Raw genomic sequence first — 12,084 nt, 5'->3', positions numbered from 1 at the left:
AAAGGACAATTCAAGTACATAGTAGTGAAACACTGCATTCATTATTGAATTTTTAACTGTTTAAAGAAGATTGACTTCTCAGTGCAGCTCACATGAGTAAGGGTTGAAATATTCACTGTAGAAAAAGTGTCTTGTAAACTGATTTGCATGTAGACCTTGAATTGTATAGTATAGAGCGGGGATGGCTAACCTCGACACTCCAGCTGTTGTTGAACTACATATTCCAGCATGCCCTGCAACAGTTTTAGCATGGCCAAATAGTAAACCTGGAGCAGGGCATGCTGGGATGTGTAGTTCAACAGCTGGAGGGTCAAGGTTAGCCATCACTGGTATAGAGGATGGTAAGGAGGCTTGCGCGGAATAAGAGAGCAGCCTACCAGCATCTGTTAGGGACTAGGGAAGCAATATTCACTAGGAATAATCAGGCGCTTGGCAGTGAGCTGAATCTACAATAAAAGCAGCTGCTAGAATGTGGGGGCAGTCACTCCCCACTCGAGAAAAAAGCAAAAAAGACACGCACTAGGCGGGTCAAGCAGCACTAGTATCAATGAATGTAACTCAATGGTTTATAGCAATGTATCAAATTTTACTGTTAAAAATACATACAAGGTACAATATTACATGAAATGTAAAAAACAATAATAATATGGAAAGGTGGGGAATAAAAGTAAATTGGAATTAATAAAATGAATTAAATACAACCCCGCCTCAATGGACACGTCTGGATGTAGTTTGTGATCATTTATTATGAAGGAACAGGTAAGTGCACGTTACCAACAGAAGATTTTGTATCCTTTGTGGAAGGAGTGAAGCTGGAAGATCCTCACGATGTATGCGGCTATATGGATTGCCGCTGGAGGAGAAGTGACTCGCTCGATGTATTTCAGTCCTCTATGTAAGGTGTGAGAGTAGATGTTGGTTGTCTCAATCACCGGAGGGATATCTGAAGCGATGCACCCAAATAAAAGTTCCAGCAAACTTTAATCAGAAGTGGCTTCCGAGCCCAATATGGATCCTCACTGGTGTGGATGGTAATTACCAGGGGTTATCGAGCACGGTGTCCGCCATGGAATAGTGTCCAAATGAAGAAAACGTGAGATGATGTCCACAATGGGAAGAAGCGTCACAGCAATGTCCAGAGGCAGGGGGGAGATCACCTAACGCGTATCACTGCGTCCTGCAGCTTTATCAAAGGTGTGTGTTGATAAAGCTGCAGGACGCAGTGAAACGCGTTAGAGATCTCCCCCCTGCCTCTGGACATTGCTATGACGCTTCTTCCCATTGTGGACATCATCTCACGTTTTCTTCATTTGGACACTATTCCATGGCGGACACCGTGCTCGATAACCCCTGGTAATTACCATCCACACCAGTGAGGATCCATATTGGGCTCGGAAGCCACTTCTGATTAAAGTTTGCTGGAACTTTTATTTGGGTGCATCGCTTCAGATATCCCTCCGGTGATTGAGACAACCAACATCTACTCTCACACCTTACATAGAGGACTGAAATACATCGAGCGAGTCACTTCTCCTCCAGCGGCAATCCATATAGCCGCATACATCGTGAGGATCTTCCAGCTTCACTCCTTCCACAAAGGATACAAAATCTTCTGTTGGTAACGTGCACTTACCTGTTCCTTCATAATAAATGATCACAAACTACATCCAGACGTGTCCATTGAGGCGGGTTGTATTTAATTCATTTTATTAATTCCAATTTACTTTTATTCCCCACCTTTCCATTTTATTGTTTTTTACATTTCATGTAATATTGTACCTTGTATGTATTTTTAACAGTAAAATTTGATACATTGCTATAAACCATTGAGTTACATTCATTGATACTAGCGCTGCTTGACCCGCCTAGTGCGTGTCTTTTCTGTTAGGGACTACTTTTTACACAACATATGCCTGCAGTCTGATGAAGTGTCTCTGGTTGCTGAATAGAAGAGTTCATACTGTGTTCTCATTTAATAGACGTCATCCTTTTATTGTTTTGTGGAAAAGGTATTTCAAAGAACAACTCTTTGGTGCTTGTTGTGCGCAAAAATGCAGTTGAATATTTCCAATGCTGAAATACAAATTGCTTGGAGCGTGATTCTCAAATTTACATTCATGTCAGAAATGTTTCATGAGACTTTGGTTATTCTATAACCATAAAGAGCGCTCCTTTACAAAGCTGTTCGGTAAAGAATTTTCATTTCAGATCTCCTGTATTTCTCTTCACTGAGCTGTCTGTCGTAATGTGCTGCTTCTCAAAATAGTACAGCATTAACCTTCCTGTTGGTGTGGTTTTATTGCTGCTCTGAGCAGAATGTCAATGACTATACAGTACTTACAGAGAATGCCAGTGGGTGGAAGAGTCTCTACATTCATCACAGTGAAGAGGAAGTGGGATTGTTGTTATGCCTAATGCGAACTGATACAAAGGAAGAGATGGTGACAACAATTGTGCGCGATAAACACAGCGTGCAGCTCTAGTACAAACACCCAAGGGTTAACATCCAATGCCAAATGCGAACGTCAAGTCTTAGTAATAACATGTACTATTTTAACATTACAACCATGTGGCATCCAATACAAGTTCTGTTCTGCTTTGTATACAGACGTCACACAAGTGGCACACATTAAATGAATCCGCAGTCACCTTGTGCATCCTAGTCACATTGCGTTGCGATAAAGACGCATTTTTACCTCCGTCAGAATCTCCAAAGGTTGTTGAGCGATCTTCCATTCTCTCATCCGCTAGACACTCTTGGCTTTCGCTAGTGTCGTTAATCCCTATGGGGGCATGGTCAGCTCTCTAAGAGCTGTAGCCACATGGGGTGCGGCCATGGAAAATGGGGGTGTGATACATATGCCCTCAATAGTGCAGTGCCAGATACACATGACCCCAATAGTGCAGTCCGTGATACCCATTATAAATATGCCCCGCACCGTGATGCTCCATTATACAAATGCCCCACACCGTGATGCACCATTATACATATGCCACACACCGTGATGCTCATTATACACAAAGCCACACCGTGATGCTCCATTATGCATATGCCACAATGTGAAGCTCCATTATACAAATGCCCCACAGCGTGATGCTCCATTATACATATGCCACACACACAATGCCCATTATACATATGCCCAACAACGTGATACTCCGTTATACAAATGCCCCACACCGTGATGCTCCATTATACATATGCCACACCGTGATGCTCCATTATACATATGCCACACACCGTGATGCTCCATTATACATATGCCCCACACAGTGATGCACCATTATACATATGTCCCACACAGTGATGCTCCATTATACATATGCCCCACACAGTGATGCACCATTATACATATGCCCCACACAGTGATGCTCCATTAAACATATGCCACACACCGTGATGCTCCATTATACATGTGCCACACCGTGATGCTCCATTAATCATATGCCACACACTGTGATGCTCATTAAACATATGCCACACAAATGATGCCCATTACACATATGCCCCACACCTTGATGCTCATTAATTAATAATCATCAAGGTATCTGGGGCATATGCCACACACATGATGCCCATTATACAAATGCCCCACAGCGTGAAGCTCATTATTAATGAGCATCAAGGTGTGGGGCATTTGTATAATGGGCATCATGTGTGTGTGGCTTCATGTGTGTGGAATATGCCCCACACACCTTGATGATTAATAATTAATGAGTATCAAGGTGTGGGGCATATGTTTAATGGGCATTATTTGTGTGGCATATGTTTAATGATTTATTAAACATATGCCATACACATGATGCCCATTATACCTCAAGCAGTAAACAGCAGTGTTGCGCACGCACAAAAAAAAAAATACCTAACGGAGTTGAGCAGAGGCTGTGGCGCAGGAGTTGAGCAGAGGCTGTGGCGTCGATAAGTGCGGCATGTTGGGGACGTCAGGAGGTCACACTGCCGCCAAGTGAGGAAGCGCTACGCGGCAGGAGGTCACTGCCGCCGCCAGGTCCAGAAACGCGGCATTAACTCACTTTCTGACCTCCTGCCGCCAAGCAAGGACCCGCTGCGCGACAGGAGGTCACTGACAGCCCCGAGCTACTCTAAAACACGAGCGACGGGTTGGCGAACGCTGCCCTAGACTAACGGGAATGTGGTGTAGGGTATTTAGACTACTCTCAGAAATCTCAGGTGTTAACATACCCCCTCAACTGAGGGTGGCCCTGTTCCACTTCTTCCCGGTCCACACCCCTAAAGACACTCAATATGTCCTAGGCCACATCTTAATTACTACTAAATTATTCCTAGCTAGCCACTGGCAGACCCCTCTGGTCCCCACGATTTTAACTATAGAAGAAATGGTCCACGATCACTATCTGTGTGAAACAGAGGGTTCAGCTTGGGCGGGATCTCATTTATCCCAGACAGCAAAATGGTCCCCCTGGATAGCCTATAGCAGGGCTCAACAAAACCCGGGGGCCAGGTCGCCATGGCAACCAGATTCTGCTGCCTGGCGACAAAATTTGCCAGGAAGCAGAACCCCCAGGCAGAGTGGTGGCTTGATAGCAGCGGGCAGCAGCCGGCAGAGCAGTTTACAACTCTGCCGGCAGATGGACAGGGAGAGGCAGGGTAAGCAGCGGGTCCCCGTGGCTGGCTATCCGATCAGCACTTACAGCAGCCTTGCGTGCCCGTTTCAGACACATAAACAGATGGCGCCGTGTGGGGTTATTATGTTCAATATAACAGTCAGCACGGCAGACCGGCGCACAACTCTCCTGGCTGCCGCTGCATCAGAGCAGGTCCGCACTCCGCAGCGCACCTATTACATAAGTCAAGGTGGCTCACAAGCTAATCATGAGCTACCAATGCAGCTTGACTTTTGAAATAGGCGCGCTGCTGACCTGCTCTGATACAGCGGCAGCCGGGAGAGCTGTGCACCGGGCCCTCCTCTCATCTCCTCGTCTGCACTGCAGTACCTGGCTGTCACGTCACCCTTAGTCTCCAGGCCCACAGCTGCCCTGCACGCCAGTTTCCGGCTCCAGACTTCACTGCTGCCTCTCCATAAGCACTGTGTGCTCCTCCTGCTTGGCTCCTTCTAGCTCCCGGCTCCTTGCACTGTGTGAGACACTGCGGTGTCTCTACACCAGAACCATCATCTGGCACTCGGCAGCTGTGACATGGCAGGTGGCAGTAGTTCCAGTACACTTCTCCCCAGGCATCACACCAGGCTTCCTGACCCCCGCTGTGAGTGAGCTTTGAAAAGGAAAGTGGGGAGTGGTGCAGCTATTAGATCTTTTTTTTTCTTTTTGCACCTATACAGCAAATTGCAGGGGGGGGGGGGGGGGGGGCGGCCTTTAAAAACTTTGCTATGGGGCCCATAAGGGTCTAGTTACACCCCTGGCTGCCACTATGCTGGTTGTTGTATTGAACATTATAACCCACCGCGGGGCCATCTGCTTATGTGTCTTTGTTTTAACAGTGGCACCCAGGGATGTTGTAAGTGCTGATAGTATAACCAGCCACGGAGACCCGCTGCTTAGGCAGAGAGACCAGAGTCCCTCTGTCTTTTTTTTTTCTCAGTCTGCCCCTGCCTGGCATCAAGCCAGAAACCCATAGCAGTGAGCATGTAGGTAAGCAGCACTGTGGCATAATATGCCATGGGCATTACAGCGTGTGGTATTATATGTAATTGGCATTACGGTGTTTGGTTTACCGTGTAATGGGCATTACGGTGTGCGAGGTATATGTAATGGGCATTATTGTGTGTGGTATTGTATGCAAAAGGTTTTCTAGTGTGTGGCATAATGTGTAATGGACATTGTGGCATGTGTAATGGGTATGTAGTGTTCCCTCTAGGATTTTGTGTGGAAAGGGCGCTGGGGGGCGGACTGGGCCCACCGATGTCACAGCTTTGGGCGGTCCCTGGGCGCCGACGTCACAAAAGAGGCATGCTCAGGCCGCGCCGTCCTCAAAGGGGGTGGGCCCAGCCACCGCCGTTAACAAAGGGGGCGGGTCCGGCCACGGCCGTCAGCAAAGGGACCTGCCCCGCCGAAGTCGCTGTGCTGCCGGGGAAGCGCTCGGCATTGATGTCTAAGGCGGCGCTTGTCTTCCCTGTGCGGTGTGTCGGGCAGGCACCAGGCTTTTTTAGCAGGGCGCTGCTAGAGGGTCAGGGCGCATTTTGCCCTTTAAAAACCGGGCAGGGCACAGCGCCCCGCTAAAACAGCCTAGCGGGAACACTAGGTATGTGACGTGTAATAGGCATTATCGTGTTACTTTTTGGCGCACACTGTCACTATTTTTTTCTGGCTCCTATATTTTCATCATGGCTCCTAGATTTTTTTGAAATTTGTCAAGCCCTGGCCTATAGACTTACAAGCCCTCTGAAAATTGACTAGTTACAAACCCCCTTCAATGTGAAAACTCACCTTCCCCTATGGAATTCAGATCCTAATGTCGGAAGCTATCTACGATAACTATAGTTTTTTTTTCTTGTTTCTTTTTTTGTCTTTCCATCTAGGCTTATACATTGATTTAATCACGCTTGCAATGTGTATGAGATGCATTATATTGTTCATTGCTATGTGTTGTGCCCCCATTTTCCCTCCCCCCCCCCCCCCCCCCCACCCCTCTTCTCCATTCTGTACCCCTTTCCTTGGTGTCTACTTGACACACTGTTAAAAAACCCAATATAAATGTAATCTTTTAAAAAAAAAAAAAAAAAGACGCTTTTTTAGCACAAATAGACACCCAACATGAGCGGAGTTGCACAGGATTTGCTAGCTCACTCATGACAGGCATATCGCACTGCATGGCGTATTGCGACTAGATGTATGAGGACACAAAATTTAGATTTTTACTTGGATACACTGCTATATTCCTTAATGTCAGTTTAAATGTGTTTGGTGGCTTTAGTGAAACCCAGTGATACACAGCTAAAATGTGTCATCTGTCGTGTGAGCCCTTTAGAGGGGATTTGCAAGCTGGAGATGGGGCTGAGGTCCTAATCCTTTGTGCTAATCCCATGCAGGTTTCTAGATATGTTTTGCAAAGAGCAGCATTGATACAGAATACACAGCATAAACCATGTATGAGGCAATCTCTTGCTGTGCCCAGCAGCCTAGTTACAAATAGATCAGACACAGAGAGGACACTGCTTTGATAAGTGAGTAAATTGAAGCTGCAGTGTTATGTGAATGCCAACGGTCATTTGCTTTTTTGGTGCAGAATGATGATAAACTGGTTGCTTCCTGTAATATGCAGAGATTGTGGTTCAAACGGTGCCATATTTAGGTTGTCCTATTTACAGTATGGCTCTTGCAAGTATATATGATAGAGGCATACTGAACAAATTCAGAGGATTTAAGACATAAAAACAGTCAAATATTGTCTCCTCTTTAACAAAGCCTGATCAGATCTCCTGGTTCTGGGAGCGCTCATTAAATTTTATACAACTATTTCATTATTCGCATCTGACACCGCTCGTGTTTGGACAGTAATAACACATAAGTGGATTATTCTACAATTCAATAGGTGCTTCAATCTGGTCTGTCTGCATTGTATTTGTAGATATTTTTGTTGCTCCATAAATGCACATTTGCATGTTTGCATCCATGTTGAGTATTACCATTATTCCCCTGTAGCAGTCAGAGCAGGTATTATTACGGTCGGTGACCAATAGCTTTGTGTAAATATATTACGCAGTCTATGCATGTTTATCCTGTATGTTCTACCCACATACTCCTGCCTTACTGCATTCTTTTACATTTGTTTTTTTTTTTCAATCATTTAAGTTTATTAAAAGATCCACACAGATAAAAATAAAACATTAATGCAGTCCGGAGAACAGCCAAACAGATAATATACTTAATTGGAAAACGCGGTGTTCAGCGGTAGCAGGTTTTACATTTATTTTTAAACCTAAAAACCAATGTATGTGTCATCCACCAGCTATCTCTATTTAGTCATATTATGTTTCTCATTTAAGATGTAGTTTAGTCTGTTCCATATTTAGGGATTTTCTAGTTTCTGTGGCAAAAGCTCAGTCACTAATCAGAGGCGCAGCTGTACTCAGTCACGTAAATAACCAGATGGGATTTATAGACACATTATAACAATTTATTAAAAAATTCATAAAACTTCATTTAAAGTGCACTTTACAATACCACACAGACATACAAGACAAACAACATGTAACACTAGTCACTGGCACAAATGGCTGGAAATGGCTATGAATCCTTGGGCATTAAAATGTAAATTCGTGAGGCAGAACACCTATAGTTACCAGTCCCGCTCTTAATGGATACTCCAATGGCAATATTGTATTCCTGGGATGATAATGGTAATAACCAGGTTGCAGCTCCCCTTCCTTTACCAGAGTAGCTCTCCGGACAGCTGTATTGTTATAGGTATTTGCTGCAGCCAATCAGAGTCCAGCAAGCCGCTCTTTACCTGTCATGCGAGCAGCGGTAGTCTGTTAGTCGGGGCAGGATACAGTTCAAAACGCGTTTCTCTGCCTATGTAAGACACATCAGCGGCTTCCTCAGTTGAACTGTGATGCTGTAAAGTATCACTTTTATCGTTTTATTGTCTACTAATTCAGTGGTTCTCAACCTCAGTCCTCAAGGATCCCCAACAGTGCACGTTTTCCAGGTCTCCACACACAAATCAGAGGGGAAATAATTAGCTCCACCTGTGATCTTTTAACATGTGTCAGTGACTAATGAGTGCACCTGTTCACCTGCCAGGTGACCTGGAAAATGTGCACTGTTCGGGGTACTTGAGGACCGAGGTTGAGAACCACTGTACTAATTGACAGCCTCCGATACTAAAGTCTGTGACATTGTTTTGTCTGATTGAAGTATCAGACATTTTCTGCAAAAGAGGCTCGGGATGGCTTAAATGAGACTGTGGACAAAAAGGCACTAAAACACTACATAAATATTTTCAAGGTTATAAGATCAGACAAATGACACGCACGTTTACTTAAGGCTTTCACTGCTTGTCATGATGCCTACTGCAGTATCCAGTCATTAGATCTACAGTGTCTAGGTCAACAACTATTGGTTGACGTGGTGTTTAAAAAAAAAAACTGACCCGTGTATCCAAGTAGGCATAGAGTTAGATTATAACAATGCCCAAACGGTACACATTTATACAGTGCCCATATCGACTTATGCTGACCATTTTACCAAGTCAATTTTTTGACCAAGTCGACCAAAAGTTGTCGACCTTTTGACTGTAGACCTAATGGGCCCCATACATCAGCAATCACAATTTATGGATTTCCAGATACAGGAATTTTTTGGCCAGATAAATGGATTTTACAATCTATCGGACTTTGCCCACACATTACAGATTTATTTCAGTGATCGGCAGATTTTTCCATCTAAAGATTGCATCTTCATATCTGGAAATTGCCCAATCGATTGCTGTTCATAATGTAAATAGATGGAGAAGACGAATTGGGAATGCCCACACATATAAAAAAGATCTGCAGATAATACCAGATTATTAAACATGTTTAAAAACCTGATTAAGCAATCGATTGGCGATTTTGATTGGGATTGCCAAAAGCGGGAGCCCATACATCTAAAATTAATTGTGGCAATCATCTCCATATCTGAAAATTGTCACAATTAATTGCTGATGTATAGGGCCCTTAACATGCCATAGCCCCACTACTATATGAGTGGGCTTAGAAGGTCAAATTCTGTTCCGATTTGACCTTCTAAGCCAGGCATTCCCAACCACGGCACACCAACAGTGCAGGTTTTGTAGATATCCAGGCTTGAGCACAGGTGACTTAATTAGTATCTGAGTGATTCTGATTAAAACATCTGTGCTGAAGCCTGGATATCACTAAAACCTGCACTGTTGGTGTGCCTTGAGGACCGTGGTTGGGAATGCCTGTTCTAAAGCCTCGCTGCACAGTAGTTTGGGAAGTAGTAAACCAGTTGTTAAATCTGAAATAAAAAAACGTAAATTGGTTTTGTTACAGACTGTAAAGTGTTTGAGTACCTTTTTAAGTCTCCAAAACGTGAAAGTGAATGCCACTGATATCTATCTTTACATGTTATACTGATTTGTATTGCTTTGCTTTTATTTTGTCACCCCTTTCCCCCTCTTTATTTCTGCTAAATGCCAGTTCTGTCATTAATGTTGTTCATGCGTTTTCTCATGTACATTAGGCATCCTGGAGTTCTTCCATCACCAGCTGAAGGACATAGTGGAATATGCAGAGCTGAAGACTGTGTGCTTTCAGAATCTGAGGGAAGTGGGCAATGCCCTTCTCTTCTGCCTCCTTATAGAACAGAGCCTGGTATGTACATAACACCAGGTCACTGGGCCTAGCCGTTAGCTGTTACTATTCTTCATTTGCCATATTGAGGATGTATTGATTATTAGTCACCATGGCATACATATCCTGCACATTTACTTCACAAATTTCTGGTGTGATGTCTGATCATTTACACTACTGTATGCCTAGATAGTTATAGGCTATGATGTCTATGATTTATAGAAATGTGTGTTACATTTGTTTATACATATAGTAGTAGTAGTACGTTTATTTATAAGGCGCCGCAAAGTGTCCGCAGCGCCGTACATAGCAAACCAAAAAAAAACAAATTACAAGGTAACGTACAGGGTGTGTTGAAAGATACAGTATAAATAGGGGTATAGCTGGTAGAACTAAAATCAGCATCAGTTCAGAAGTAGGTGTCAAAATTGTCAAGGAGACTGAAGATGAAGTAGAGGAAGGGAAGAACAGGACAGGAGCACAGGTGAGGTAATGAGGTAGGGTGAGTACGTGAGGAAGGAGGGCCCTGCTCATAAGAGTTAACATACTAAAAATAGGTGGGTGGACGAACGAAATACAATAGGATAAGTAGGAACGGAGGGGAACGGAGGCAGGATAGGAGGATCAAAAGAGGTTAGGAGGAGGGATAGGCTAGTCGAAAAAAGTGGGTTTTGAGGGAGCGCTTGAAGGAGGTAAGGGAATCAGATAGCCTGATGGGTGGCGGGAGGTTGTTCCAGTGCAGGGGGGCAGCGCGAGAGAAATCTTGGACACGGGAGTGGGAGGAGGTGATTAGGTGAGAGGTCAGTCGGCGGTCAGCGATGGAGCGAAGAGGACGGGAGGGAGTGTGGATAGAGATCAGTGAAGAGAGGTAGGGAGCTGTGGAGGAGGAGAGAGCCTTGTAGGTGGTGGTGAGGAGTTTAAAGAGAACTCGGAAAGGAATGGGGAGCCAGTGAAGAGATAAACAGAGGGGGGAGGCGGAGGTAGAGCGGCGGGAGAGGAAGATGAGCCTAGCAGCAGCGTTAAGAATGGATTGGAGAGGTGCGAGGCGGGTGAGAGGTAGCCCAGAGCGAAGGATGTTGCAGTAGTCAAGGCGGGAGATGACAAGAGAGTGAATGAGAATTTTGGTCGCGTCAGTGGAGAGGAATGGTCTGATGCGTGAGATGTTGCGTAGGTGAAAGCGGCAAGACTGTGAGAGAGCACGAATGTGGGGGGTGAAAGAGAGGGAGGAGTCAATGATGACACCGAGGCAGCGCATTTGGTCGGTGGACGTGATCTCGGTTTCACCAATGCTGATGGAGATAGTGGGAGAAGAGGGGATGTTCGGGGGATGGAAGATTAGAAGTTCACTTTTAGCCATGTTTAGTTTCAGGAAGCGTTGGGTCATCCAGGCTGAGATGGCCGTGAGGCATTCGGAGACCTTGGACAGGAGTGATGGGGATAAGTCGGGGGAGGAGAGATAGATTAGGGTATCATCAGCATAAAGGTGGTAATGAAAACCATAGGAGCTGATGAGGGTGCCCAGAGAGGTGGTGTAGAGGGAGAAGAGGAGAGGGCCAAGGACTGACCCTTGGGGAACACCGACTGGCTGGGGGGTAGTAGGAGAGGAGGAGCTCGGAGTGGAGACGGAGAAGGAGCGATCGGAGAGGTATGAGGTGAACCAGGAGAAGACCGTGCCAGTGATGCCAAAGTAGCGGAGGGTGTTGAGCAGGAGAGGGTGGTCAACAGTGTCAAAGGAAGCCGACAGATCAAGCTGGATGAGGATAGAGAAGAGGCCTTTGGATTTAGCCGA

General features: G+C 45.1%; 1 protein-coding gene across 3 annotated transcripts in view; it reads left to right on the top strand.

The window, feature by feature from the left end:
- Nucleotides 1–12,084, top strand: part of CYFIP1 (cytoplasmic FMR1 interacting protein 1) — a 123,615-nt gene that overhangs the window by 103,193 nt on the left and 8,338 nt on the right. For all 3 annotated transcript variants that reach the window (XM_083168595.1, XM_083168594.1, XM_083168596.1), the window contains one exon: nt 10,186–10,316. In XM_083168595.1, the coding sequence (XP_083024721.1) occupies nt 10,186–10,316 (131 nt within the window). The remainder of the gene's footprint in view (nt 1–10,185; nt 10,317–12,084) is intronic.

Source organism: Crinia signifera, chromosome 2 (genome assembly GCF_055691185.1).
Source record: "Crinia signifera chromosome 2, ASM5569118v1, whole genome shotgun sequence".
Classification (NCBI taxonomy): Eukaryota; Metazoa; Chordata; class Amphibia; order Anura; family Myobatrachidae; genus Crinia; species Crinia signifera.
The sequence above is the reverse complement of the archived record's forward strand: the minus strand, read 5'-3'. Positions and strand labels throughout refer to the sequence as shown.